General features: G+C 47.8%; 1 protein-coding gene across 4 annotated transcripts in view; it reads left to right on the plus strand.

The window, feature by feature from the left end:
- Positions 1 to 27,864, plus strand: part of MAP3K13 (mitogen-activated protein kinase kinase kinase 13) — a 244,792-nt gene that overhangs the window by 209,329 nt on the left and 7,599 nt on the right. For all 4 annotated transcript variants that reach the window (XM_029065954.2, XM_029065946.2, XM_029065960.1 and 1 more), the window contains 8 exons: positions 1,473 to 1,631; positions 3,974 to 4,132; positions 5,108 to 5,216; positions 6,079 to 6,188; positions 8,438 to 8,554; positions 15,781 to 15,918; positions 22,244 to 23,003; positions 26,703 to 26,773. In XM_029065954.2, the coding sequence (XP_028921787.1) occupies positions 1,473 to 1,631; positions 3,974 to 4,132; positions 5,108 to 5,216; positions 6,079 to 6,188; positions 8,438 to 8,554; positions 15,781 to 15,918; positions 22,244 to 23,003; positions 26,703 to 26,773 (1,623 nt within the window). The remainder of the gene's footprint in view (positions 1 to 1,472; positions 1,632 to 3,973; positions 4,133 to 5,107; positions 5,217 to 6,078; positions 6,189 to 8,437; positions 8,555 to 15,780; positions 15,919 to 22,243; positions 23,004 to 26,702; positions 26,774 to 27,864) is intronic.

Here is a 27,864-nt window from a genome sequence, read left to right on the forward strand (position 1 = left end):
CTTCCGTTAAGTGTGGAGATGATAAGTGACAAGAAAAGCAGCGTGGCCTAGTGGAAACAGCACAGCCCTGGGGGTCAGAGGACCTGGGTTCTAATCTTGCCTCCTCCACTTGCCTGCTGTGTGACCCGAGGCAGTCACTTCTCTGTGCCTCAGTTCCCTCATCTGCCAAGTAGGGATTCCGAGACCTGGTCTCCCTCCTGCTTAAATTGGGAGCCCCATGTGGGACCTGATTATTTTGTATCTACCCAAGCACTTAGTGCAGTGTTTGATACATAGTAAGTGCTTAATATTATTATTATTTATTATGTTAATTGATTATATTATACTTATAATATGTTATAATTAGGGTAATGTGTTATATAATTAATATGTTATTAATAATAATAATGATAATGAGGGAGCACAAGCGTATGCTCTACTCACATAGCTTTCAGAGAGAATTCCACACTATAATAACAATAATAACGATGGTATTTGTTAAGCGCTTACTGTATATCAAGCACTGTTCTAAGTGCTGGGGTCGATAGAAGATTATCAGGCTGGACACAGTCCCTGTCCCATGTGGTGCTCACAGTCTTAATCCCCATTTTATAAATGAGAAAACTGAGGCACAGAGAATTAAAGTGGCTTGCCCAAGTGCACCCAGCGTACTAGTGCAGGGATTAGAACCCAGCTCCTTCTGACTCCCAGACCTGCGCTGTAGCCACTAGGCTATGCTGCTTCTCCCATCTCAACGCTGGGCCGGTACATTCCAGCTGTATAAATTTCTCTTTTAACAAATCCCTAATACAGTGGCCTTCGGGGAGAACCAAACCACTGCTGGATGCTCTATTCAATATCAAGGGACCCGGATTAGAGTCAGCGTTGTCAGTGGAGTGTGTTTCAGTGTCGCTGATCGGGCAGCTCAAACTCTTGTTCATTCATTCGATTGAATTCATTTATTGAGCGCTTACTGTGTGCAGAGCACTGCACTAAGCGCCTGGAATGTACAATTAGGCAACAGATAGAGACAATCCCTGCCCAGAAACGGGTGTGTGAAACTACTTTTTGTTGGTAAAAACGAGAATGCTGCTGTGCTATTAACATTTAGGATCGCTCTCAGGCTCCGCCAAGGGAGAGGGGGACCGGTGCAACCTAGAGGAAAGATCACGGACCTGGGAGTCGGAAGGACCTGATTTCTAATCCCGGCTCTGCCACTTGTCTGCTGTGTGACCTTGGACAAGTCACTTCACTTCTCTGGGCCTCAGTTACCGCCTCTGTAAAATGGGGATTAAGCTTGGGAGCCTCATGTGGGCAGAGACCGTGTCCAATCCGATTACCTTGTATCTACCCCAGAGCTTAGAACAGTGCTCGGCACATAGTTAGTTCTTAACAAATACCACAGATATATTAATAGGAAGAAATACTCAAATTTTCACAGTTGCGTTTTTCTTCGAAGCTAAATGCCATGGGTTTTTCTCCTCGTTTTTTAGTGTATTAGTCACTCACACAGATGCAGTCAAGATTTCAGATTTTGGCACTTCTAAAGAACTCAGTGATAAAAGTACCAAAATGTCCTTCGCTGGTACGGTGGCATGGATGGCACCAGAGGTGATTCGCAACGAGCCTGTCTCGGAGAAAGTGGATATCTGGTGAGTGAAACCGGGGGGATAATTGCGAAGCTGTGTCTTCTCACTCTTTTCTCCTTCATCGCCCTTTTGGTATTTTTCCTTCCCCTTGGGGTTTCTCGGTGTCGATTTCTCATGGACTGTGCTGTTCTTGAGTGTTTAGGGAACCCATTGGAAAAAGACGGCGAAGTTTGAGGAACTGTGAGGGAATCAAACGAACTCAAGTACATAAAAAAGTTTGACTTTTTTTTTTGATAAATAGCACCAGATGGAAAAACAGGCCAGACTTAAAGACTTCCCCTATTTTTGAATGCTCAGTAAAACTAACAAAAATAAAATATACAGCCCCAAATCAGCATCTAGATATCCCTCTAGAACATAACCTCGCTATGGGCAGGGAATATATCTGCTAATTCTGTTGTATTGTACTCTCCCAAACACCGAGTACAGTGGTCTGCACATAGTAAACACTCAATAAGTACGATTGTTTGATTGATTAATTGATCACTGGGAGCAAACGTTATTTTCTTTTTCCATCACGAGGCCGATGGAACTCAAACTTCTGCTAGCAACAAATTCCCTTGAAAGTCAAACACACATGCTCCCTACCTGCTAATTTTTATCGGGGTTCTCTGATTCCTTTTAGGTCCTGTACCTATAGGCATGTATTTATTTTCTTGGTGGCCCCTCTCAGATTCCCTGGTTTCAGCAACTAAACCATGGAATTTAGAACCTTCCCTCTTCTGAAAAATAAGTTTGCTAACCCAAGCAGCATCTAGGGTAGTGACGGTCTATTTCTAGGGTTGGTTCATGATCTCTTAAATGTGCAGTGTTCTCTCCCACCTGACAGGGAACGCAATAGAGACAGGTGCAGCCGAATGGTTTACAAGCAGTGTGGCCCAGTGGAAAGAGCATGGGTCTGGAAGTCAGAGGACCTGCGTTCTAATCTTGGCTCTTCCACTTGCCAGCTGTGTGACCTTGGACATGTCACTTAACTTCTCTGTGCCTCTTTTACCTCATCTGTAAATTGGGGATTAAGACTGTGGACCCAGGTGGCACATGGACGGTGTCCAACCTAATTATCTTCTATCTACGCCAGTGCCTGGCACATAGTAAGCTGCCTAACAAATACCATAAAATATTTTTTTAAAAATAATAGCAGTAGTGGGACTTATATTCATTCATTCATTCAGTAGTATTTATTGAGCGCTTACTATGTGCAGAGCACTGTACTAAACGCTTGGAATGTACAAACTGGTAACAGATAGAGATAGTCCCTGCCCTTTGACGGGCTTACAGTCTAATCGGAGGAGACAGACAGACAAAAACAATAGCAATAAATAGAATCAAGGGGATGAACATCTCATTAAAACAATAGCAAATAAATAGAATCAAGGCGATGTACATCTCATTAGCAAAATAAATAGGATAATGAAAATATAATACTTCCTCTAGCAGGTAGATCTCCTGTTCCATCCAAGTTCCGAAATATCATCTTCCTTCACACGTGAGAGACTGTAAATGGGAAATTTTAAAGGGGAGCTGAAGATTAAAGAGGTTTTTGAGGCCTTAGGAAAAGTCTAGGGGAAGGTGCCACCCTCTAGACCGTAAGCTTGTAATGGGCAGGGAATGTGTGTGTTTATGGCTGTATTGTATTCTCCCAAGTGTTTAGTACAGTGCTCTGCTCACAGTAAGCACACAATAAATACGATCAAATGAATGAATAGAATGCTAATTGTGTTCAAAATCGTATGGATTTTTGGCACTCTTCTTCCCCTGTGTCACCGATAATGCAAGACACGACTAACCCCAATTGACTAAGCCCTCCTCTCCTCCCACTCCCTTCTGCATCGCCCTGATTTGCTCTCTTCATTCATCCTTCCTCTCATCCCCATGGCACATAGATATATATCCATAATTTATTCATTCATATTAATATCTATCACCCTCTCTAGACTGCGAGCTTGTTGTGGGCAGGGAATATGCCTGCTTGTAGTTGTATCGTACTCTCCCCAGCACTTAGTACAGTGATTTGCACACAGAAAGCACTCAATAAATACGATTGATTGAGGTTTAGCGTTCTAAACCTGACTCTGCCGCATATTGGCTATGTGACCTTGGGCAAGTCACTTATTTTCTCTTTGCCTCAGTTACCTCAATGGGGATTAAGACTGTGAGCCCTACGTGGGACTGCAACGGTGCACAACCTGATCAACCTGTGTCTACCCCAGCGCTTTAGTACAGTGCCTGGTACATAAATACAAAAATTAATTATAAATTAATAAATACAAAACAAAAAAATGAATGAATGAAATCATTTTCCCATCGGATACTGGATCTCGTGTCCTATTTTCCTCTTGTTTCAGGTCCTTCGGAGTGGTGCTGTGGGAGCTCCTCACGGGAGAAATTCCCTATAAGGATGTGGATTCTTCAGCCATTATCTGGGGGGTAGGCAGCAACAGCCTACACCTTCCCGTCCCTTCTACTTGTCCCGATGGCTTCAAAATCCTCATGAAGCAGACGTGGTGAGAAAATGATCTCCCCTCCAACCTCTCTACCCCTTTCCTCTTCCTCCTCAAACCCAAGAATAGAAAAGATTTCTGGAAAACAGAGAGGACCCCCAGGTGTGGGGACTGATGAACCATCAGGTAAGACCGATCCAGATTCTTTTTCCTTGATCTCAAGGATGGGTCACCAGGGAGATGGGTTTGGCCCTGGAGCTTTGAGTTTTGCAGTCAAAAAGCATCTGGGAGTCCCATTTTTAGTGGTAGATGGAGGAAAGCCCACATCCTATCTCTGGCCTGGAACGCCCTCCCTCCTCACGTCAGATGAGGAGGGAGTTCTAATTCCAGTTTCGCCGCATGTCGGCTGTGTGACCTTGGGCAAGTCACTTAGCTTCTCTGGGCCTCAATTTCCTCATCTGTAAAATGGGGATTAAGAGTGTGAGCCCCATGTGGGACAGGGACTGCATCCAACCCGATTAACTTGAATCTACCCCAGCGCTTAGAACAGTGCTTGGCATATAGTAAACACTTAACTATTATTATTATTATTACTGTTATTATCCAACAGACAATTAAGCCCTATTAAAAGCACATCTCCTCCAAGAGGCCTTCCCAGACTAAGCTCTCTTTTCCTTTTCTTCAAATCCTCCTGCTCCGCCCTGAGTCGCTCCCTTTATTCATTACCTCCTCCCAGCCCCACTGCACTTATGTACACATCCGTGATTTATTCATTTCTCTTAATGTCTGACTTGCCCCTGTAGACTGTAAGCTCATTGTGGGCAAGGAATGTGTCTATTCTATTGCATGCTCCCAAGCACTTAGTACAGCACCCTATACGTAGTAAGTGCTCAGTAAATACGACGACTGACTGACCGAAAGCCGATTGTATTGGGAGAGGAGGGTTAGAGGAGCTGAAAAAACTGCTCATTAGAGAGTAGCGTAGAACATCTCTGTCACAACTTGGGAATTGAGCGAGCTGTCTGTTTTTGCCTCCAGGCAGAGCAAGCCTCGAAATCGACCTTCTTTCCGGCAGACACTCATGCATCTAGACATCGCGTCGGCCGACGTGCTCGCCACGCCACAGGAGACTTATTTCAAATCCCAGGTAACGATCCCTTTGGGGCCTGCTCAAGGCAATTGGGAACCTATTGAAAAATTATTGAGCTCTTACTATTTGCTCCATCTTTTGAGGAAATTAATTCCATAAGTAGGGCTATTTCATCTCTAAAATAGGAGCGATAATCTCTCTCTCAAGCTAAAAGCCTTGCTACTAAAGCATGACTGTGACTAGGACGCTCTCTCTCCCATTCAATAGTATCGACACCATGGAATGATCCTCTTCTACGAGAAGCAGCGTGGCTCAGTGGAAAGAGCATGGGCTTTGGAGTCAGAGGTCATGAGTTTGAATCCCAGCTCTGCCACTTGTTAACTGTGTGACTGTGGGCAAGTCACTTCACTTCTCTGTGCCTCAGTTACCTCATCTGTAAAATGGGGATGAAGACTGTGAGCCCCATGTGGGACAACCTGATTCCCCTGTGTCTACCCCAGCACTTAGAACAGTGCTCTGCACATAGTAAGCGCTTAACAAATACAAATACCAACATTATTATAAACTTGTATCTACCCCACTGCCTGCCACGTAGTAAGTGCTTAACAAATACCATAAAAAAATTCAGGTAGGATTCAGTACTTGTCTCATATGAAGCTCACAATCTAAGGAGGAGGGAAAACAGAGTTGAATGCCCATTTTACAGTTGAGGAAACAGAGGCACAAGAGCAGTTAAGTAGCACGTACCCCGTAGCCTAATCAGAAGGGATTAATTAGGAACAGGGGAGGACCAGACAAACTCTTCCCACTAGGCAATAGGGCTTCCCTCTACACCTGCATAATATTGTCAGTGAATGCTGCTCAACTGCTCTTGTTCTGGATTTGCCAAATTTCCTGAATGTAAATTCCCCTCCTTTAGGCTGAATGGAGAGAAGAAGTGAAAAAACACTTTGAGAAGATTAAAAGCGAAGGAACCTGCATACACCGGTTAGATGAAGAACTCATTCGCCGACGAAGAGAAGAGCTCAGGTCCGTGGCCGTTTCTATGATTTCCTTTCCCCGGGCCTGCGACTCTTGCCACAGAAACTTCCTTAATCGTCGGCTGACTCCCGGCGAGTCTCTCTCTGGCAACTGGAAGAGAGCTTCGGTGGCCTCTGCCGATCCCTTCCTCCCTCCACTCATCCCCTCGCTCTGGTTTCCCACTCTCCTCTGTCCCTCCTTGGGTCAGTGTCCCTCCTGCTCCGGGTTAGTGGATGAGGGAGAGGGGAGAGGAAGATAAGGAAATGATGATCTCCAGTTTAGGAGCAAAAGTGTTTTAACTGGAAAATTTGCCTCAGATTAGACTGTACTGTTTTTGATGGCAATACAGATTTTATATGCAGGTATGCTTAGGACCGTCTTGAAGATTTCACCTTCGCTCTGTACTCCCTCCCTCCTCAATCACGATCTTTGGGAAAATCTGAGTAGAGATCCAGCGTGGCCTAGTAGAACGACTATGGCCCTGGGAGTCAGAGGAGCTGGGTTCTAATCCAAGTTCTGCCACTTGCCTGCTCTGTGACCTTGGGCAAGTCATTGTACTTAATCTGTGCCTCAGTTCCCTCAACTGCAAAATGAGGATTCAATACCTATTCTCCCTCCTGCTTTCTCTGCGAGCCCCATGTGGGACCTGATTATCTTGGATCTACTTACCCCAGCACTTTTTTTAATGATATTTCTTAATCGCTTACTATGTGCCAGGCGCTGTTCTAAGCGCTGGGGTAGATACAGGGAAATCAGGTTGGATACAGTTCTTGTCCCAGATGGGGCTCACAGTCTTAATCCTCATTTAACAGATGAGGTAACTGAGGCCCAGAGAAGTGAAGTGACTTATCCAAGGCCACACTGTACTCAGTACTTGACATATAGGAAGCGCTTAACAGATACCACAATAATGATTAATATTACCATTATTAGATCCCACTTTACGGTATCTGTCACTCATTTTGTCCGAGCCGTCGCTTCAAGGGCAGCAAACAGAACCACACTGTGGGAAGTCAACTCATCAATCAATTAATGGTTTTTATTGAGCACTTAAGAATGATGGTATCTGTTAAGTGCTTACTATGTGCCAAGCACTGTTCTAAGTGCTGGGGTAGTTGCAGGGTCAGCAGGTTGTCCTACATGGGCTCACAGTCTTAATCCCCATTTTCCAGATGAGGTAACTGAGGCACAGAGCAACTAAGTGGCTTGCCCAAAGTCACACAGCTGACAAGCGGTGGGGCCGGGATAAGAACCCATGACCTGTGACTCCCAAGCCCCTGCTCTTTCCAAGTATGCAGAGCACTGTACTAATCGCTTGGAGAAGACTTCCGAATTGGGGCACCTTTCATTAATAATAATAATGCGCTTACTATGTGCCAACCACTGTCCTAAGTGCAGGGGTAGATACAAGTTAAGCAGTTTGGACACGGTCCCTGTCCCATATGGGGCTCACACTCTTAACCTCCATTTTACAAATGAAGTAACTGAGGTCCAGAGAAATAGAGTTACTTGCCCAAGGTCACACAGCAGACATCCGGCAGAGCCAGTATTAATAATGTTGGTATTTGTTAAGCGCTTACTGTGAGAAGCAGCGTGGCTCACTGGAAAGAGCACGGGCTTTGGAGTCAGAGGTCATGGGTTCGAACCCCGGCTCTACCACTTGTCAGCTGTGTGACTTTGGGCAAGTCGCTTAACTTCTCGGTGCCTCAGTTACCTCATCTGTAAAATGGGGATTAAGACTGTGAGCCCCACGTGGGACAACCTGATTCCCCTGTGTCTACCCCAGCGCTTAGAACAGTGCTCGGCACATAGTAAGCGCTTAACAAATACCAACATTATTATTATTATCAGAGCACTGTTTTAAGCGCTGGGGTAGATACAGAATAATCAGGTTGTCCCACATGAGGCTCACAGTCTTCATCCCCATTTTACAAATGAGGTAACTGAGGCACAGAGAAGTTAAGTGACTTGCCCACAGTCACACAGCTGGCAAGTGGCAGTGCCAGGATTCGAACCCATGACCTCTGACTCCCAAGCCCGTGCTTTGTCCACTGAGCCACGCTGCTTCCCACAGCCACGCTGAAGCCAGGCCCTTCTGACTCCCAGGTCCGTGCTCTATCCAGTAGGCCACACTGCTTCTTTGCTCTAATTCTCAGAGGAACTGTTCAGTTTTGTCCCTTCTTCAGGGATGGGCCACATTCTCGCTCCCTGAAACCAAGCCCCGGTTGTCTCCTGAAACTTTTTCCTTCCTTTGTTAGGCACGCTTTGGATATCCGTGAGCACTATGAGAGGAAGCTGGAAAGAGCCAATAACTTATACATGGAGCTGAGTGCCATCATGCTGCAGCTAGAGGTCCGCGAGAAGGAACTCATTAAGTATGTGATGGGGGGGTGGTGTGTGTGTGTGTATGTGTGTAAGGGCAGAGATACAAAAAAAGGTACATAAAATGTTCCAAAAATAAAAATAGTAATCAGGGTATTTGCGAATTCCTTACTAAACAGGCTCCGGAGTCTGTCAGAAGAGACACTGCCCCAGTCTCTCTGGACTGTAGGCTCATTGTGGACAGGGAATGGGTCTGCTTATTAATAATGTTGGTATTTGTTAAGCGCTTACTATGTGCCGAGCACTGTTCTAAGCGCTGGGGTAGACACAGGGGAATCAGGTTGTCCCACGTGGGGCTCACAGTCTTAATCCCCATTTTACCGATGAGGGAACTGAGGCACAGAGAAGTGAAGTGACTTGCCCACAGTCACACGGCTGACAAAGTGGCAGAGCTGGGATTCGAACTCATGACCTCTGACTCCAAAGCCCGTGCTCTTTCCACTGAGCCGTGCTGCTTCTTCTGCTTATTGTTATTTTGTCCTCTCCCAAGTGCGTAGTACAGCGTTCTGCACATAATAAGAGCTCAATAAATATCACTGACTGACCGACTGACACATGGAGCTCACAGTGCAAGCGGGAAAAACCTCTGGGAAATGTCCTCATGTCAGATTTCAGCGGAGCGGAGCTCCCATCGCTGGCCTCGGACAGAGCCGGTGATGAAGCCAGTGGTTTCGTTCATTCGATCGTATTTATTATTAATTCATTAATTCAAGTGCAGAGCACTGAACTAAGCGCCTGAGAGAGTATAGTATGACAGAGTTGTCCATAAGGAGCTCACAGTCCTGAGGGGGAGGCAGACAGTAAAATAAATTACAAAAGCGATGGGATTAGATGCTTTCCTGGAAGAGAAGAAGTGGCGACACTAAAAAAGGAGCACTAATTTGAGCAGAGTTTCTAATGTCTAGCCTCTGGGGAGAACAAATTCGAGCGGGAGGGAGAGAAAATAGCAACAAAAACAATAATAAGAATTGTACTCTCCCAAGCGCTTAGTATAGTGTTCTGCACACGGTAAGCCCTTAATAAATATGATTAGATGAATGAATAATGATAATGGTATTTCTTAAGACCCAGTCCCCGTCCCACATGGGGTTCACAGTTTTATATATGGGGAGGAGGAGGAATAGAACAAAAGTGTTTTTCGAATCGTGTCCTGTTTCCATCTTAAAAAAAATCAATCATATTTTTGAGTGCTTACTGTTGCAGAGCACTGAACTAAGCACTTGAGAGAGTACAATAGGACAGAATTGCCCATAAGGAGCTTAGAGTCCTGAGCGGGAGACAGACATTAAAATAAATTACAATTATGTCCGTGAGTGCTGTGGGGCTGAGGGTGGAGTTAATAAAGGGTACAAATTCAAGTGTGAGGGGGACACAGAAGGGAAAGGCAGTAGAGGAAATGAGGGCTTAGTCAGGGAAGCTCTCTTGGAGAGACCTGGCCCACGTCCTCCCGCGGTACCGGAACGCCCTCCCTCCTCACCTCCGCCAAACTAACTCTCTTCCCCTCTTCAAAGCCCTACCGAGAGCTCACCTCCTCCAAGAGGCCTTCCCAGACTGAGCTTCCCCTTTTCCCTCTGCTCCCCCTCCACCCTCTGCTCCCTCCCCCTTCTCCCCCTTCACCTCCCCTCAGCTAAGCCCCCTTTCCCTCTGCTCCTCCCCCCTCCCTTCTCCTCCCCTCAGCACTGTGCTCATTTGTATAGATTTTTATGACCCTATTTATTTTGTTAATGAAGCGTACAGCACCTTGATTCTATTTATAGTGATATTGTTGTCTTGTTTTTGTCCGACTGTCTCCTCCGGTTAGACTGTGAGCCCATCACTGGGCAGGGATGGTCTCTATGCGTTGCCGAATTGTACATTCCAAGTGCTTAGTACAGTGCTCTGCACATAGTAAGCGCTCAATAAATACTGTTGAATGAATGAATAAGGCTTTGAAAGTAGGGAGCGGGATGGTCTGTCGGATACGAAGGGGGAGGGAGGCAGGGCGTGGGTGAGAGGTTGGCGGTGAGATAGACAAGATGGCGGTAGAGTCGGTAATAATAATGTTGGCGTTTGTTAAGCGCTTACTAGGTGCAGAGCACTGTTCTAAGCGCTGGGGTAGATACAGGGTGATCAGGTTGTCCCCCGTGGGGCTGTGTTAGAGGAGCAGAATGAACGTGCTGGGTTGTAGGATGAAATCAGCGAGGTAAATTGGTGGTGGGCAAGGTGATTAAGAGAAAGCATGCAGGACCTATGGGGCCTGACCTGCTACAGGCCTTGGAAGTAGCTTGAAGATAGCGAAGAAATCAAAGCTAAGTCATTTTCAACCCACGATGAGTCACCTACTGAAAAGTGGGATTAAAAGGAAGTTCCTTAATTGATTCGATCTCTCCTGTTCTGATTTCTTCACTTTTCACTTAGTGGGTTTTAATCAGAGATTGTTCGGTGAAGGACCGTGTCCCAGATTCTAATAACATGTAATAAGGATGACTAAGAAAGGCAGTGGGGGAAAGCAGCGTGGTTTAGTGGAGAGGGCACAGGCTTGGGAGTCGGCGGGCTGGTTTCTACTCCTGGCTCTGCTATTTGCTTACTGGGTGAGCAAGTCACTTCACAGCGTGGCTCAGTGGAAAGAGCCCGGGCTTTGGTGTCAGCGGTCATGGGTTCGAATCCCCACTCTGCCACGTGTCAGCTGTGTGACTGTGGCCAAGTCACTTCACTTCTCTGGGCCTCAGTTCCCTCATCTGGAAAATGGGGATGAAGGCTGTGAGCCTCACGTGGGACAACCTGATGACCCTGTATCTAACCCAGTGCTTAGAACAATGCTCTGCACATAGTAAGCACTTAACAAATACCAACATTATTATTATTATTCTCTGGGCCTGTTACCTCATATGTAAAATGGGGATGAAGACTCTGAGCCCCGTGTGGGACAGGGACTGTGTCCAACCTGATGATAATCATGATAATGGCATTTGTTAAGGGCTTACTATGTGCCAAGCACTGCTCTAAGCGCTAGAGTAGATACAAGGTTAACAGGTTGTCCCACGTGGGGCTCACAGCCTTAATCCCCATTTTACCAATGAGGTAACTGAGGTGAGGGTAGTGAAGTGACTTGCCCAAAGTCAAACACCTGACAAGTGGCAGAGACGGGATTAGAATCCACGATTTCTGACTTCCAAGCCCATGCTCTTTCCACTGAGCCACGTTGATTAGCTTGTCTCTACCCTCATGCTTAGTACAATGCCTGGCACAGGGTAAGCGCTTAACAAATTCCGTAAAAACGAAACAAAAAAACAAATTTAGCACTGGGGAAGATTCAGTATATGCAAGTGGGACACAGTCCCTGTGACATATGGGAATCACAGTCTAAGAGAGAAGGGAGAATGGGTATTTAATTTCCGTTTTACAAATGAGGAAGTCGAGGCACAAAGAAATTGCCCAAAGTCACCCAGTAAGCAAATGGCAGAGCCAGGAGTAGAAGCCAGTCTGCTGACTCCCAAGGCTCCTAGCAGATGAGTTTGGTAGAGCTGGGATTAGAACCCAGGTCCTTCTGACCCCCAGCTCCGTGTGCTTTTTACTAGGCCACGCTGCTTTTCCTAAATATAGAGTTTGCTGTGGAGTAAGTGCTTAACAAATATTATTATTATCATTATTATTATTAATGTTGTTGTTATTGTCAGTTTCAGGCTGGACCAGAGGGGGTCTTGGCCACACTTTTCCCAAAGAGCCACTGAGGCCGGGCTCAGAACCCCCTTTCTGGTTTTGAACTGGATCTCCCAAGCGCTTCATATAGTGTTCTGCACACAGTAAGCGCTCAATAAATATGACTGAATGAATAATAATGATATTCCTTAAGCACTTATTAATAAGAATAGAAGATAATCAGGTTGTACACAGTCCTCTGTCCCACTCTCCCTACTTCCACAGCCTTATTAAAAATCACATCTCCCCCAAGAGAGCTTCCCTGACTAAGCCCTCATTTTCTCTACTCCCTCGTACTTGAGTCTCCCTCGCACTTGGATTTGTACCCTTTATTCACTCCACCCTCAGCTCCACAGCACTTATGGACACAGTTGTAATTTATTTTAATATCTGTCTCCCCCTCGGGACTGCCCTTTATGGACAACTCTGTCCTACTCTACTCTCCCTTGAGCCCTCTGAGTCCAGAGGCCAGTCCTGACCTGAATGTCATAGCATCACCACTGACAACCCACACAGACATCTCCGGCTCCTGAATTCTCTTCCCCTCTTCAAATCCTTACTCAAAGCTCACCTCCTCCTAGAGGCCTTCCCAGACTGAGCTCCTCCCATTTTCCCTCTGCTCCCTCTACCCCCCCCTTCACCTCTCCACAGCTAAACCCTCTTCTCCCCCCTTTCCCTCCCCTCCTCCCCGTCTCCCGTCCCACCCCCTCAGCACCGTACTCGTCCGCTCGACTGTCTATATCTTCATCACCCTATTTATTTTGTTTAATGAGATGTACATCACCCCGATTCTATTTATTTGCCATCGTTTTTATGAGATGTTCTTCCCCTCGACTCTATTTATCGCCATCGTTCTCGTCTGCCCGTCTCCCCCGATTAGACCGTAAGCCCGTCAAAGGGCAGGGACTGTCTCTCTCTGTGTTGCCGATTTGTCCATTCCAAGCGCTTAGTACAGTGCTCTGCACATAGTAAGCGCTCAATAAATACTATTGAATGAATGAATGAACTGGGAATGGGGGTGCTCGAATGACGGTACAATGCCCATAATTATCTGGGAAAGAGAGGTTCATCAGCTCATTCTTAGAAAGTGGTTAAATTGGGTATTCCTCTGGACAGAAATCTGTTCTGATGAGAGAGTATGGAAATATGAAAACGACCCCATCATTAGTAATGCCCTGAATTCAAGAAACACTTTGGTTTTTCCAAAGGGTCATTTTATTTTTCACAGTCCTCTTCTTTTGACTTCACCACATCCTCGGGAGAGGCCGGTATTTCTATCCCCATTTTGCAGGTGACAGACGGAGACACAGAGAAGTGATTTGCATGTCACCCGGCAGACCAGTGGCAGAGCTAAGACTCAAACCCGCGGTCTCCCGACTGCCAATCTTGGAGTTTTGAGAAAAAGCTTGGCTTAGTGGAAAGAGCCCGAGCCTGGGTTCTAATTCTGGCTCTACCATTTCCCTGCTGTGTTGACCTTGGGCAAGTCGCTTCACTTCTCTGTGCCTCAGTTCCCTCATCTGCGAAATGGGGATTCAATACCATTCTCCCTCCTATTTAGAATGTGAGCCCCATGTGGGGCATGATTATCTTGTTTCTACCCCAGTGACTAGTCCAGTGCTTCATTCATTCATTCATTCAATCGTATTTACTGAGTGCTTACTGTGTGCAGAGCACTGTACTAAGCACTTGGGAAGTACAGTTCAGCCCACAATTATTATTATTACTTTTCTGCTAGGCCATACTTCCACCCACTATCCACTCCACCCTTCCCTCCTCCCTTCCTTCACCCACAGTCCCTGAAGGGCAGAGAATGCATCTGATTATTCTGTAGTCCTGTATGGAGAAGCAGCATGGCATAGTGGATAGAGCACGGGCCTGGGAGGCAGAAGGTTGTGGGTTCTAATCCCGGCTCTGCTACTCGTTTGCTGTGTGACCTTGGGCCAGACACTTCACTTCTCTGTGCCACAATTATCACATCTGTAAAATGGGGATCGAGACTGGGAGCCCCATGTAGGACAGAGATTGTGTCCAACCCTAATTGCTTGTATCCACCCCAGCGCTTAGTACAATGCATGGCACAAAGTAAACGATTAATAAATACCACAATTATTCTTCTTATTATTCTCCCAAGCACTTAGTACAGTGCTCTGCGCATAGTAAGTGCTCAACAAAATACCACTGATTGATTAACTGATAGAAACGGCCTTTGAAACCTTATCTTCCCACCCAAACTCTTTCCTTCCCCTCACTTTTCCATTGCTGTAGACGGTACCACCATCCTTCCTGTCTCACAAGCCCGTAACCACGACATCCTCCTCAACTCCTCTCTCTGATTCAGCCCACATATTCAATCCATCACTAAATCCTGTCAGGTCCACCTTCACCACATTGCAAAAATCCACCCCTTCCTCTCCCTCCAGATTGCTCCCGAGTTAATCCAATCCCTTATCCTATCCCAGCTTGATGTCTGTATCAGCCTCCTTGCTGACCTCCCAGCCTCCCGTCTCTCCCCACTCCAGTCCATACTTCACTCTGCTGCCCAGATCACTTTTTTACAAAAACCTTCAGGACATGTTTCCCTTACTCCTCAAGAAACTCCAGAGGTTGCCCGCATCAGAGAAAAACTCCTCACCATTGGTTTCGAAGCGGTCAATCCCCTTGCCCCCTCCTACCTCACCTCCCTTCTCTCTTTCTGCAACCCAGCCCGCACACTCCGCTCCTCTGGTGCCGCCAACCTTCTCGCTGTTCCACATTCTGGTCTACCTCACCACCGACCCCTCACCCATGTCCTCCCTCTGGTCTGGAACGCTCCCCCTTGCCCCCATCCCTGCCCCAAATCGGACAGAAAATTACTCTCTCCCCCCTCAAAACCTTATCAAAGCAGCATGGTGTAGTAGAGAGAGCACCAGCCTGGGAGTCAGGTCATGGGTTCTAATCCCAGCTCTATCAGGGGTTTGCAGTGTGACCCTGGGCAAGTCACTTCACTTCGCCGTGCCTCAGTTACCTCAACTGTAAAATGGGGAATGAGACTGTGAGCCCCACATGGGACAGGGACTGTGTCCGATTTGATTTGCTTGTAAACACCCCGGCACTTAGTACAGTGTCTGGCACATAGTAAACGCTTAACAAATGCCATTATTATTATTATTGTTATCTCCTCCAACAGGCCTTCCCTCATTAAGCCCTCCTTCCTCCTCCTTCCCTCTTCTCCCACTCCCTTCTGCATCACCCTGACTTGCTCCCTTTGTTCTTCCCCCGATCCCAGCCCCACCACACTTATGTACATATCAGTAATTCATTTCTTTATATTTATGTCTGTCTTCCCCTGTAGACAGTGAGCTCATTGTGGGCAGGAAATGTGTCTGTTTATTGTTAGTTTGTACCCTCCCAAGCGCTTAGTACAGTGTTCTGCATATAGTAAGCGCTCAGTAAGTGCAATTGAATGAATGAATGAATGAAATGGGCCTAGGATAGGCCATGGGTAAGTTTTTGCCGTCTTCTGTAGATGAGAGGACTGTCCTTTTGTCATTTTACCCTGCAGACGAGAACAAGCTGTGGAGAAAAAGTATCCTGGAACCTACAAGCGTCATCCAGTCAGGCCAATCATCCATCCCAATGCAGTGGAGAAACTGATGAAAAGGAAAGGAGTGGCCCACAAGCCAGGAGTGCAAGCCAAAAGGTGAGAGACCTCAGCACAGACCAGAAGCACGGCTAAGTGAAGCCGGGTTAGGCTTTAGGGTTTTGATAAATGTGTGTGGGCACAGGATATTATAGTAATAATAATAACTGTAGTGTTTGTTAAGCACTTACTTTGTGCCAAGCATTATTCTAAGCACTGGGGTAGAGACAAGCTAATTGGGTTGGACACAGTCCTTCTCCCACCAGTTTTACGGATGAGGTGACTGAGGCACAGAAAGTGACTTACCCAAAGTCGCACAGCAAACACGTGGCAGAGCTGGGATTAGAACCCACCTCCTCCGACTCCCGGGGCCGTGCTCTTTCCAGTAGGCCACACTGCTTCTCACTAGACAACGCTGTTTCTCATATGGATATGCAAAGGATGTGCATTATGCTTAGAAGATACAATATTTGCCATGTATTTTTCTCCCTTTTTTCATTTGGAAAATCATTTTTCAGTTCACCGTGTTGTGGATGCCCTACGAGCCATCCAGTCTGCCCTCCCCCCCCACCTCCCAGTGTAAGCAGGTACAGGGCCAAGGTGAAGAAAGGTGAAGGAAGGTGAAGATAGTGAATTGGAACTCTGGGCTTGGATCTTAAATGCCTCATCAGTTTCTTGGGAGGTTCCAAGTTGCTGGGGATGACATGGAGTGGCTTGGGGAATGCCCAGCACTTTGGAAGATGGACTGAAAATTCAGAATGACTTTAGTTAATACAAGTGGTCAGGAATAAAGAGAAGCAGCCTGGCCTAGTGGATAGTGCCTGGGTCTGGATTCTAATCCTAGCTCTGCCACTTGCCTGCTGTTGATTCATTCATTCATTCAATCATATTTATTGAGCACTTACTGTCTTCAGAAGACTGTACTAAGCACTTGATAGTGACAGAGTAACAATAATCAGGTACATTCCCTTCCCACAGTGAGCTTACAGTCTAGAGGGGGAGCAGTCATTAATATAAATAAGTAAATTACAGTTATGTACGTAAGTGCTGTGTGAACTCGGGCAAGTCGCTTCACTTTTCTGGACCTCAGTGACCTCATCTGTAAAATGGGCATTAAAACTATTAGCCCCATGTTGGAGAAGGACTGTGTCCAACCTAATTAGCTTGTATTTTCCCCAGCAATTAGTCCAGCCCCTGGCACATAGTATGCACTTAACAGATACCACACACACACACACACAAATAGAATCGAAATCAATAGGAACAAGTGAAGGAGGGCATTTTTCTTCACTGCCCAAATATAAGATGGGAAACGACCTGTTTATTTTAAGAACAACAGATAAAAGATCTCATAAAACCATGCTGTCATTAATGATGCCAGCGTGTTACCAAGAAGTGTAAACAAATACGTAACATATAAAATCTGTGAAAACTCTTCTTGTATGTTGTCCTGATCGGATTTTTAATTAAGAGAATTGTGCCCTCTTCTGAGCTTTGCAAAGTAATTTAGACAAAAAGAAATTGCAGTTCAGAGTAGAATCACAAAGATAGTTGGAAAATATTACCTATGGGAAACAATTTCAGAGATGTAGGTTATTTAACATGCTGGGAGAAGCAGCTTGACTTAGTGGAAAGAGCATGGGCTTGGGAATCAGAGGATGTGGGTTCTAATTCTGGCTCCACCACTTGTCTGCTGCGTGACCTTGGGCAAGCCGCTTAATTTCTCTGTGCCTCAGTTACCTCATCTGTAAAATGAGGATTAAGACTGTGAGCCCCAAGTGGGACTACCTGATTACCTTATATTTACCCCAGTGCTTAGAACAGTGCTTGGAACATAGTAAGTGCTTAACAAATACCAGCTGTGTGACTGTGGGCAAGTCACTTCACTTCTCTGTGCCTCAGTTCCCTCATCTGGAAAATGGGGATTAAGACCGTGAGCCTCACGTGGGACAACCTGATTACTCTCTATCTACCCCAGTGCTTAGAACAGTGCTCTGCACATAGTAAGCACTTAACAAATAGCAAATTATTATTATAATTAGTAGTAGTACTAGCAATAGCCACAAGATGTGAAAACTGCTCTAATGGATAGAGCACAGGCTTGGGAGTCAGAAGGTCATGGATTCTAATTCTGGCTCTGCCAAAAGCAGCATGGCTCAGTGGAAAGAGCACGAGCTTTGGAGTCAGAGGTCATGATTTGGAATCCCGGCTCTGCCACTTGTCAGCCGTGTGATTGTGGGCAAGTCACTTCACTTCTCTGTCCCTCAGTTACCTCATCTGTAAAATGGGGATTAAGACGGTGAGCCCCACGTGGGACAACCTGATTCCCCTGTGTCTACCCCAGCGCTTAGAAGAGTGCTCTGCACATAGTAAGCGCTTAACAAATACCAACATTATTATTAACTGTCTACTTTGGGGCCCTGGGCAAGTCACTTTACTTCTCTGTGCCTCAGTTACCTCATCTGCAGAATGGGGATTGCGACTGGGAGCCCCATGTGGGACAGGGACTCTGTCCAACCCGATTTGCTTGTTTCCCCCCCCAGTGTTTAGTACAGTCCCTGGCACATAGTAAGTGCTTAACAAATACCATAATTATTATTCAAGTATATAAATATAATAGTAATAGTAATGATTGATGTAATAAGTGTGGTATTTATTAAATGCTTACTGTATGTCAGGCTCCATACTAAGCTCTGGGGTGGATGCAAGTAAATCGGGTTGGACACAGTCCCTGTCCTACATGGGGCTCACAGTCTTCACCCCCTTTTTGCAGATGAGGGAACTGGGACACTGCGAAGTCAAGAGACTTGTCCAAGGTCACACAGCAGGCAAGTCCTCTGACTCCCAGGCCCGTGCTCTTCCCGTTAGGCCACACTGCTCCTCGATATAGATTACTCTGAAGTTCATGATGACCAGCCATTGTTCTGAGATTAGAACAAGGAGTGACTTTTTAAATCCTCTGAAGGGAGCTATTTAGCACAGCTCAGAAATCAAATAGCCGGTATGAAGAAACTTAGAGTTTGCTGCCATCTGATGCTTTGTCTAAAGGAAACTATCTCCTCTGAGCATTTGGGTGAGATGCATTCTCTTGGCTGGTGCCCTAAATTATGGGTGTAGATTAATTTTCCTTGAACAGCTTTGGCTTTAATAACTAAATTGAACTGTTACTGGGGAAGATGGAGCTCAAGGTGCTGAACATAAAACTGATAAGATGTATTTTTTTAATGGTATTTGTTAAGCACTTACTATGTGCCAGGCACTGAACTAAGCACTGGGGTTGATAAAAGTTAATCAGGTCGGTTAATCGGCCCACACAGGGCTTGCAGTCTTAATCCCTCTTTTACAGAGGAGGTCACTGAGGCCCAGAGAAGTGAAGTGCCTTGCCTAAGGTAAGACAACAGACATGTGGCGGGGCCGGGATTAGAACCCGTGTCCTTCTGACTCCCAGGCCCATGCTCTACCCATTAGGCCACGCTGCTGAGCAACTGAGTTCTGGGTCCAAGCAGCATCCCTGTGGCTAAGCACCTGCTGACCTTGGGAGCAAAAAGGGACAGATCCAGGGGAGGGAAAGCCCAGGGCCGAGAACCAGAGGCAGGGCAGAGCTGGGGCAAGTTCTGGAATGGGCAGAGAATCAGTCAATCAGTCAATCAATGGTATTTATTGAGTGCTTACTGTGTACAGAGCACTGTACTACCCTGGATCCCGCCACAAAGAGAATCCACAGCTACTAGAGTTGTACAGATTCCCTGCCCACAACAAGCTTACGGTCTAGAGGGGGAGTCTGACATTCATATAAATAAAGAAACTACAGATATGGACATAAATGCCATGGGGCTTGGAGGGGGGAATGAATGAAAGGGGCCGATCAGTCCGTCGCATAAGGGAATGGGAGAAGGGGAAAGGAGGGCTTAGTCGGGGAAGGCTTCTTGGAGGAGATGGGAACTTAATAAGGCTTTGAAGGCGGGGAGAGTCATTGTCGGATATGAAGAGGGAGGGCGTCCCAGGCCAGAGTCAGGAAGAGGGCGAGAGGTCGGTGGCGAGATAAATGAGATCGAGGTACAGGGAGAAGGTTGGCAGTAGAGGAGCAAAGAGTGTGGGCTGGATTGTAGTAGGAGAGTAGTGAGATGAGGTAGGAGGGGGCAAGGGGATTGACTGCTTTAAAGCCAGTGGTGAGGAGTACAACTGACAGAGTTGGTAGCCTCATTACCTGCCCACAACGAGCTTACAGTCTAGAGGAAGGGATGGTGTGAGCCCCTCCCCTCACTAGGGCATCTGCCCTGCTAAGCCTGGTCCGCCCTCACTTCCATCCATTCAATCATATTTACTGAGGGCTTACTGTGTGCAAAGCACTGTACTGACCGCTTGCTCCCCTCTCCCTCTGCCCGCTCCCCTCGGCTCTAGCCTCCCTCCCTACCTGGGAATTCTTTATTTTCCTTCTTTACTTTTTTCCCAAAGACTTGGTGGCTCTATGAAAGGACTTCAGTTATTTGCCCCTCAAGGGGCAGGGGAAGCAGACTTGGAATGAATTTATCTGGGCTAGGATTGCCCATGCTGCTATTTTGGTTCAAAAATACAGCAGCGACCTAATCTCCGGTGAAATAACCGACGTTTTTAATTTTGTGCCGGGTCGAATACATCGTCAATCAATCAACCATAGTAACTGAGCTCAAACTGTATACGGAGCACTGTACTCAACGCTTGGGAGAATACCATATAACAGACACGTTCCTGGCCCACAGTGAGCCTACGGGAGGGAGAGATAGTAATATAAAAAAATAAATTAGGGATATGTGGGGCTGAGGATGGGGTGAATAAAGGGAGCAAATCAGGGCGAAACAGGAGGAAATGGGAGAGGAGGAAAGGAGGCCTTAGTCAGGAAAGACCTGTTGAAGGAGATGTGCCTTCGATAAGACTTCAAAGCGGGGGACAGCGATTGTCGGATCTGAGCCAGTGGATTCCCGTGATTCACTTGTCATTGTGTCCTATAATTTGCCCTCATGCCCACTCTCTGAATACCCTTTAGACTGTAAATTTATTGTGGGCGTGGTCTAGTAAATAGAGCATGGACCCGGGAGTCAGAAGGTCATAGGTTCTAATCCCACCTCCGCCACTCGTCTGCTGTGTGACCTTGGGCGAGTCACTTCACTTCTCAGGGCCTCAGTTCCCTCACCCGTAAAATGGAGATTGAGCCGTGAGCCCCACGTGGGACAGGGACTGTGTCCAACTTGATTTGCTTGTATCCGGCCCAGCGCTTAGTACAGTGCCTAGCAGATAATGATAGTATGGTGGTATTTGTTAAGTGCTTGCTATGTGCCGAGCACTGTTCTAAGTGCTGGGGGAGATAGAGGATAATCAGGTTGTCGCACGTGAGGCTCACAGTCTTAATCCCCATTTTACAGATGAGGGAACTGAGGCCCAGAGAAGTGAAGCGACTTGCCCACCGTCACACAGCTGACGAGCGGCAGAGTCGCGATTCGAACCCATGACCTCTGACTCCCAAGCCCGTGTTCTTGCCACTGAGCCACGCTGCTTCTCTGTAGATAGTAAGCGCTTAACAAACGCCCTCATCATTATTATTACTATCATTATATGGGACTCTCCCAAGCTCTCAGCCCAGTGCTCTGCACACAGTAAGCAAAAGCAGCTCTGCCACTTGTGTGCTATGTGGCCTTGGGCAAGTCACTTCACTTCTCTGGGCCTCAGTTGCTTCATCTGTCAAATGAGGATTGAGACTGTGAGTCCCCTGGGGGACAGGGACTGTGTCCAACGTGATTTGCTTCTATCCAGCCCAGTGCTTAGTACAGTGCCTGGCACAGAGTAAGCACTAAACAAAAACCATTATTATTTTTCATTATATTGGCCTCTCCCTAGCGCTCAGACCAGCGCTCGGCACAAGTAAGCGCTCGGTAAATACTTCTTTACTTTTTGTCCTGAAGACTTGGTAGCTCTACCTCAGCACCGTACTCGTCCGCTCGACTGTATATATTTTCATTACCCTATTTACTTTGCTAATGAGATGTACATCACCTTGATTCTATTTATCTGCTATTGTTTTAATGAGATGTTCATTCCCTCGATTCTATTTATTGCCATTGTTTTTGTCCGTCCGTCTCCCCCGGTTAGACCGTAAGCCCGTCAAAGGGCAGGGACTGTCTCTGTTACCGATTTGTCCATTCCAAGCGCTTAGTGCAGTGCTCTGCGCATAGTAAGCGCTCAATAAATACTATTGAATGAATGAATGAAAGGACTTCAGTTATTTGCCCCTCAAGGGGCAGGGAAGCAGACTTGGAATGAATTTATCTGGGCTAGGATTGCCCATGCTGCTATTTCGGTCGAAAATCGAATCGACTGAATGAATGAACGAACGTCCTTTCTCGTGTCCCAGGCCAGACCTGCTGAGATCAGAAGGCATCCCCAGCGTGGAAGCGGTTCCCCAGGGCTCTCCGGTCTCCGGGAGCCCCAAAATGTCCACCCCGAGCGGCAAGGGCCGATACCGCAGCAAACCGCGACACCGCCGGGGGAACAGCAAAGGCAGCCATGGCGACTTTGCGGCCATCTTGAAAAATCAGCCAACCCCGGAAGACTCGCCTCAGCCGGGCCAACACCAGCCCCCCGACCGCCTCGGCGATCGCCCCGGTCCCCAGCAGCACCAGCACCCCCCTCCCCCCTTCTCCTTCGGCTCCTATCCCAGGCTCAACGTGCACGGGCAGGACGTTGCCAACTGCGCCAACAACCTGAGGTACTTCGGTCCGGCGGCCGCCCTGCGCAGCCCTCTGAGCAACCACGCCCAGAGGCAGGTGGCGGGCTCCAGCCCCGACCTCATCTCCACCGCCGTGGCGGCCGACGGCCGGTGGGACGGGGCTCCTTCGGCCGGGGGCCGGGGGGCCGAGCCCTGGGACCCCTGCCTCCGGTGCCGGCCGGGGCGGGCCGGGGCCGAGGGGCCGCCTTCCGCCGGGCGCGAAGGGAAGCACGTGGTCCTGAACTCTCCCGACGGCCCGGCCCGCGGCCCCCCGGACGACCGCGTCGGCGGGCCGGAGGAGATGGACGACGACGAGTTGGGCGGCTGCAGGTCGGCCTCCTCCCTCGGCGACCCCCAGCACGCGACCCCCCCCATTCTACCTCGCCACGTAAGGCCCCTTCGGAAGGTAAGAGGCGTCCCGCTGCCTCCTGGGAAAGAACCCAATCAATCAATCCATCGATCGATCGTGTTTCTGGAGCGCTTACCGCGTACGGAGCATTCATTCATTCGGTCGTATTTACTGAGCGTTTCCTGCGTACGGTGTGGCGGAGTGGATAGAGCACGGGCCTGGGAGTCTAAAGGTTAATAACCACAGTTATTATCATTACTAAGCGCTTGGGAGAGTACAATATAACAACAGGACACAGTCGATGATAACAACGGTATTTGTTAAGCCCTTTCTATGTGTCAAGCACTGTTCTAAGCGCTAGGGTAGGTACAAGCTAATCAGATTGGGCACCGTCCACGTCCCACATGGGGTTCACAGTCTTAATCCCCATTTTACAGATGAGGGAACTGAAACCCAGAGAATTGAAGGGACTTGCTCGAGATCACACAGCAGACAAGTGGCGGAGGCGGGATTAGAACCCAGATCTTTCTGACTCCCAGGCCTGGGCTCCAGCCACTAGGCCACTCTGCTTCTAATGTAGACACATTCTCTGCCTAATACGAGTCTAGAGGAGCACCGTAACCTCCCGAAACATCTCCTGGGGGAACCAACAGAGGAAGGAAAAGAATTTACTGAGGGGCCTGCAGGCTAGGTAGCGCTAGGCGGATAGGTTGGGGATAGATCAGACAGGCAGAGTCTAGTAGGAAGGGACTAGATTGATTTAATTTGATTTAAATTAATTGATTTAACCAGTTGTATTTATTGAGTGCTAACCGTGTGCAGAGCACTGGCCTAAGTGCTTGGGAGAGTACAATACAACAATAAACAGACACATTCCCAGCCCACAGCGGGCTTACAGTCTGTAGACGGGGCGACAGACATTAATTCTCATCCTGAACCCCTCTAGACTGTGAGCTCGTTGTGGGCAGGGATTGTCACGGTTTATTGCATCGTATTCTCCCAAGCGCTTAGTACAGTGCTCTGCACACAGTAAATTTTTAATAAATACGATTGAATGAATGAATGACTCACGCACAAATAAACAGCTGTAGGTACTTTTTACAACAGTGGATTGATTCATTCCTTCAGTCGTATTGATTGAGCACTTACTGTGTGCAGAGCACTGTACTAAGTGCTGAAAAAGTACAATTCAGCAATAGAGAGAGACAATCCCGGCCCACAGCTCAGCTGGCTGCAGTTTTCAACTGAGGTGTGTCCCAAGTGTGATTTTTTTTTTTATGGTATTTAAGTGCTTACTTTGTGCCAGGAACCCAACTAAATGCTGGGGTAGATACAAGATAATCGGGTGGGACACAGTCCCTGTCCCACAGGGGGCTCACAGTCTTAATCCCCATTTTACAGATGAGGGAACTGAGACCCAGAGAAGCAAAATGAGTTGCCCAAGATCACAACAGTAGACAAGTGTTGGAGCTAGGATTAGAACCCAGGACCTTCTCACTCCCTGGCCATGCTCTATCCCCTTGAGAGTGATAACTGAGGCACAGAAAAGCTGTCCATCCCCTTGCCCCCTCCTACCTCACCTCCCTTCCCTCCTTCTCCAGCCCAGCCCGCACACTCCGCTCCTCTGCCGCCGCTAACCTCCTCTCTGTGCCTCGTTCTCGCTTCTCCCACCGTCGACCCCCGGCCCACCTCCTACTCCGTCCTGGAACGCCCTCCCTTCGCACAGCCGCCAAACTAACTCTCTTCCCCCACTCCAAAGCCCTACTGAGAGCTCACCTCCTCCAGGAGGCCTTCCCACACTGAGCCCCCCTTTTCCTCTGCTCCTCCTCCCCTCCCCATCGCCCCGACTCCCTCCCTCTGCTCTACTCCCCTCCCTGCCCCACAGCACTTGGTTATCGATGTACATATTTTTTATTCCATTTATTTTATTAATGATATGTATATATCTATAATTCTATTTATTTATATTGATGCTATTGATGCCCATCTACTTGTTTTGCTTTATTTTGTTGTCTGTCTCCTCCCTTCTAGGCTGTGAGCCCGTTGTTGGGCAGGGATTGTCTCTATTTGTTGCCAAATTGTACTTTCCAAGCAGTTAGTACAGTGCTCTGCACTCAGTAAGCGCTCAATAAATACAAATGAATGAGTGAATAAATGAAGTGACCTGCCCAAGTTCACCCAGCAGTTGGCAGAGAAGGATCAGAAGCCGGGTCCTCGGACTCCCAGGCCCTTGCTTTTTCCACTAGGTCAGACAGCTTCATTTCCTTCCTCTCTACCTTGTCCCGTTCTTGGAAAAAATGGATTTATACTTTCCCAGTAGCAACCCTCCCCTCTCGGGGTCATTCAGTAGTATTTATTGAGCGCTTACTATGTGCAGAGCACCGTACTAAGCACTTGGCATAAACAATCCGGCAACAGATAGAGGCAATCCCTGCCCAACAGTGGGCTCACAGTCTAATCGGGGGAGACAGACGGACAAAAACAAGACAACATAATCAGGATAAATAGAATCAAGGGGATGTACACCTCATTAACAAAATAAATAGGGTAATAAATAATATATACAAATGAGCACAGTGCTGAGGGGAGGGGAAGGGAAAAGGGGCTTAGCTGAGGGGAGGTGAAAGGGAGAAGGGGGAGGGGGCGGAGGGGGAGCAGAGAGGGAACAGAGGGAAAAAGGGAAGCTCAATGTGGGAAGGCCTCCTGGAGGAGGTGAGCTCTCAGTAGGGCTTTGAAGAGGGGAAGAGAGTGAGTGTGGCGGAGGTGAGGAGGGAGGACGTTCCGGGACAGCGGGGGGACGGGGGCCAGCGGTCGACGGCGGGACAGGCGAGAACGGGGGACGGTGAGGAGGTGGGCGGCAGAGGGTTTCCAGTCCTCTACCAGTCTCAACTACAGGAGGGAGGGTCAAGCCGAGGCCTGTCCGTTCCATTTCAAGCAGCGTGGCTCAGTGGAAAGACCCTGGGAGTCAGAGGTCGTGGGTTCTAATCCCGGCTCCGCCACTTATCGGCTGTGTGACTTTAGGCAAGTCACTTAACTTCTCTGTGCCTCAGTTACCTCATCTGCCAAATGGGGATTAAGACTGTGAGACCCACGTGGGACAACCTGATTACCTTGTATCTATCCCAGCGCTTAGAACAGTGCTTGGCACAAAGTAAGTGCTTAACAAATACCAAAATTATTAAAATTATTATTCCTAGCTCGGCCAGTGGCTAGCGAGTGGCAGGCCGTCTGCCACAAGTCAAAACCCAGCCATGCCGGGCAGCAGCGGCATAAGAGAGAGTTGAGGGCAGAAACTCGGGTTGACTGTGTGAAAGGAGTCATATTTTTGATTCTATTTATTTTATTAATGATATGTTTACATCTATAATTCCATTTATTTATATTGATGCTATTGATGCCCATCTACTTGTTTTGCTCTGTTTTGTTGTCTGTCTCCCCCCTTCTAGACCGTGAGCCCGTTGTTAGTAGGGATTGTCTCTATCTGTTGCCGAATCGTACATTCCAAGGGCATAGTACAGTGCTCTGCACATAGTAAGCGCTCAATAAATGCTATTGAATGAATGAAAGGAGGCAACGGCAAACCGCTTCCGTTTTTTTTACCAAGCGAACTCTACGGATCCACTACCAGAACGATTGCAGATGGAGGGGGGACGTTCTGGGAGAGATGTGTCCGTGGCGTCGCTACGGGTCGGAGACAGCTCGATGGCAAAAGCACAAATAGCAACCCTCATCCAACTGTTTTCTTATTCCTCTTAGAGCGGCGATGAGTCCTCTGAAGAGGAAGAAGGAGAAGTGGACAGTGAAGTTGAATTTCCTCGAAGACAAAGGTAAAGAGCAGAACGGTCGGGCTGGGGCCTCCCCAAGGGAACCCAGATATTTACATCACCCCAATTTAGCCACAGTGCACCAGCTTGAGATTACGTATGAGCCCCACGTGAGACGTGGCCTACGTCCAACCTGATTAGCTTGTACCTTGACGTAGCGGACAGAGCCCGGGCTTGGGAGTCGGAAGGTCACGGGTTCTAATTCCCACTCCACCGCTTGTCTGCTGCGTGACCTTGGGCAAGTCAGTTTCACTTCTCTGGACCTCAGTGACCTTGTCTGTAAAATGGGGATTGAGCCTGTGAGCCCCACGTGGGACGGGGACTGTATCCCACCCGGATGGCTTCTATCCACCCCAGTGCTTAGTACAGCGTATCCCGGCTCTGCCACTTGGCAGCTGTGTGACTGTGGGCGAGTCACTTCACTTCTCTGGGCCTCAGTTCCCTCATCTGTAAAATGGGGATTAAGACTGTGAGCCTCACGTGGGCCAACCTGATGACCCTGTATCTACCCCAGCGCTTAGAACAGTGCTCTGCACATAGTAAGCGCTTAACAAATACCAACATTATTACAGTGCCTGGCACAGAGTAAGTGCTTAACAGATACCATTAAAAAAAATATATATTAGCAGCATCCACGTGGCCTCCTGCTGTAGCTGGGCTTGGAGCAACTGACACCAGACAAGACAGGGAAGCAGTGGGGCCTACTTGAAAGACCATAGGACTCTTACCCCGTGAAATTAATAATGTTGGTGTTTGTTACGCGCTTACTATATGCCGAGCACTGTTCTAAGCACTGGGGAAGATACAGGGTCATCAGGTCGTCCCCCGTGAGGCGCACCGTTAATCCCCATTTTGCAGATGAGGTACTGAGGCACAGAGAAGTTAAGTGACTTGCCCACGGTCACACAGCTGACAAGTGGCAGAGCCGGGAGTCGAACCCATGACCTCTGACTCCGAAGCCCAGGCTCTTTCCACTGAACCACGCTGCTTCCCTTAATTCTTCTGGCCCCGTCACTTGCCTGCTGTGGAACCTCAGACAGACCCTGCCCATAGCAAGTTTACAGTCTGGGGAGGGGGAGACAGATATTAATATA

This window comes from Ornithorhynchus anatinus, chromosome 1, assembly GCF_004115215.2.
Source record: "Ornithorhynchus anatinus isolate Pmale09 chromosome 1, mOrnAna1.pri.v4, whole genome shotgun sequence".
NCBI lineage: Eukaryota > Metazoa > Chordata > Mammalia > Monotremata > Ornithorhynchidae > Ornithorhynchus > Ornithorhynchus anatinus.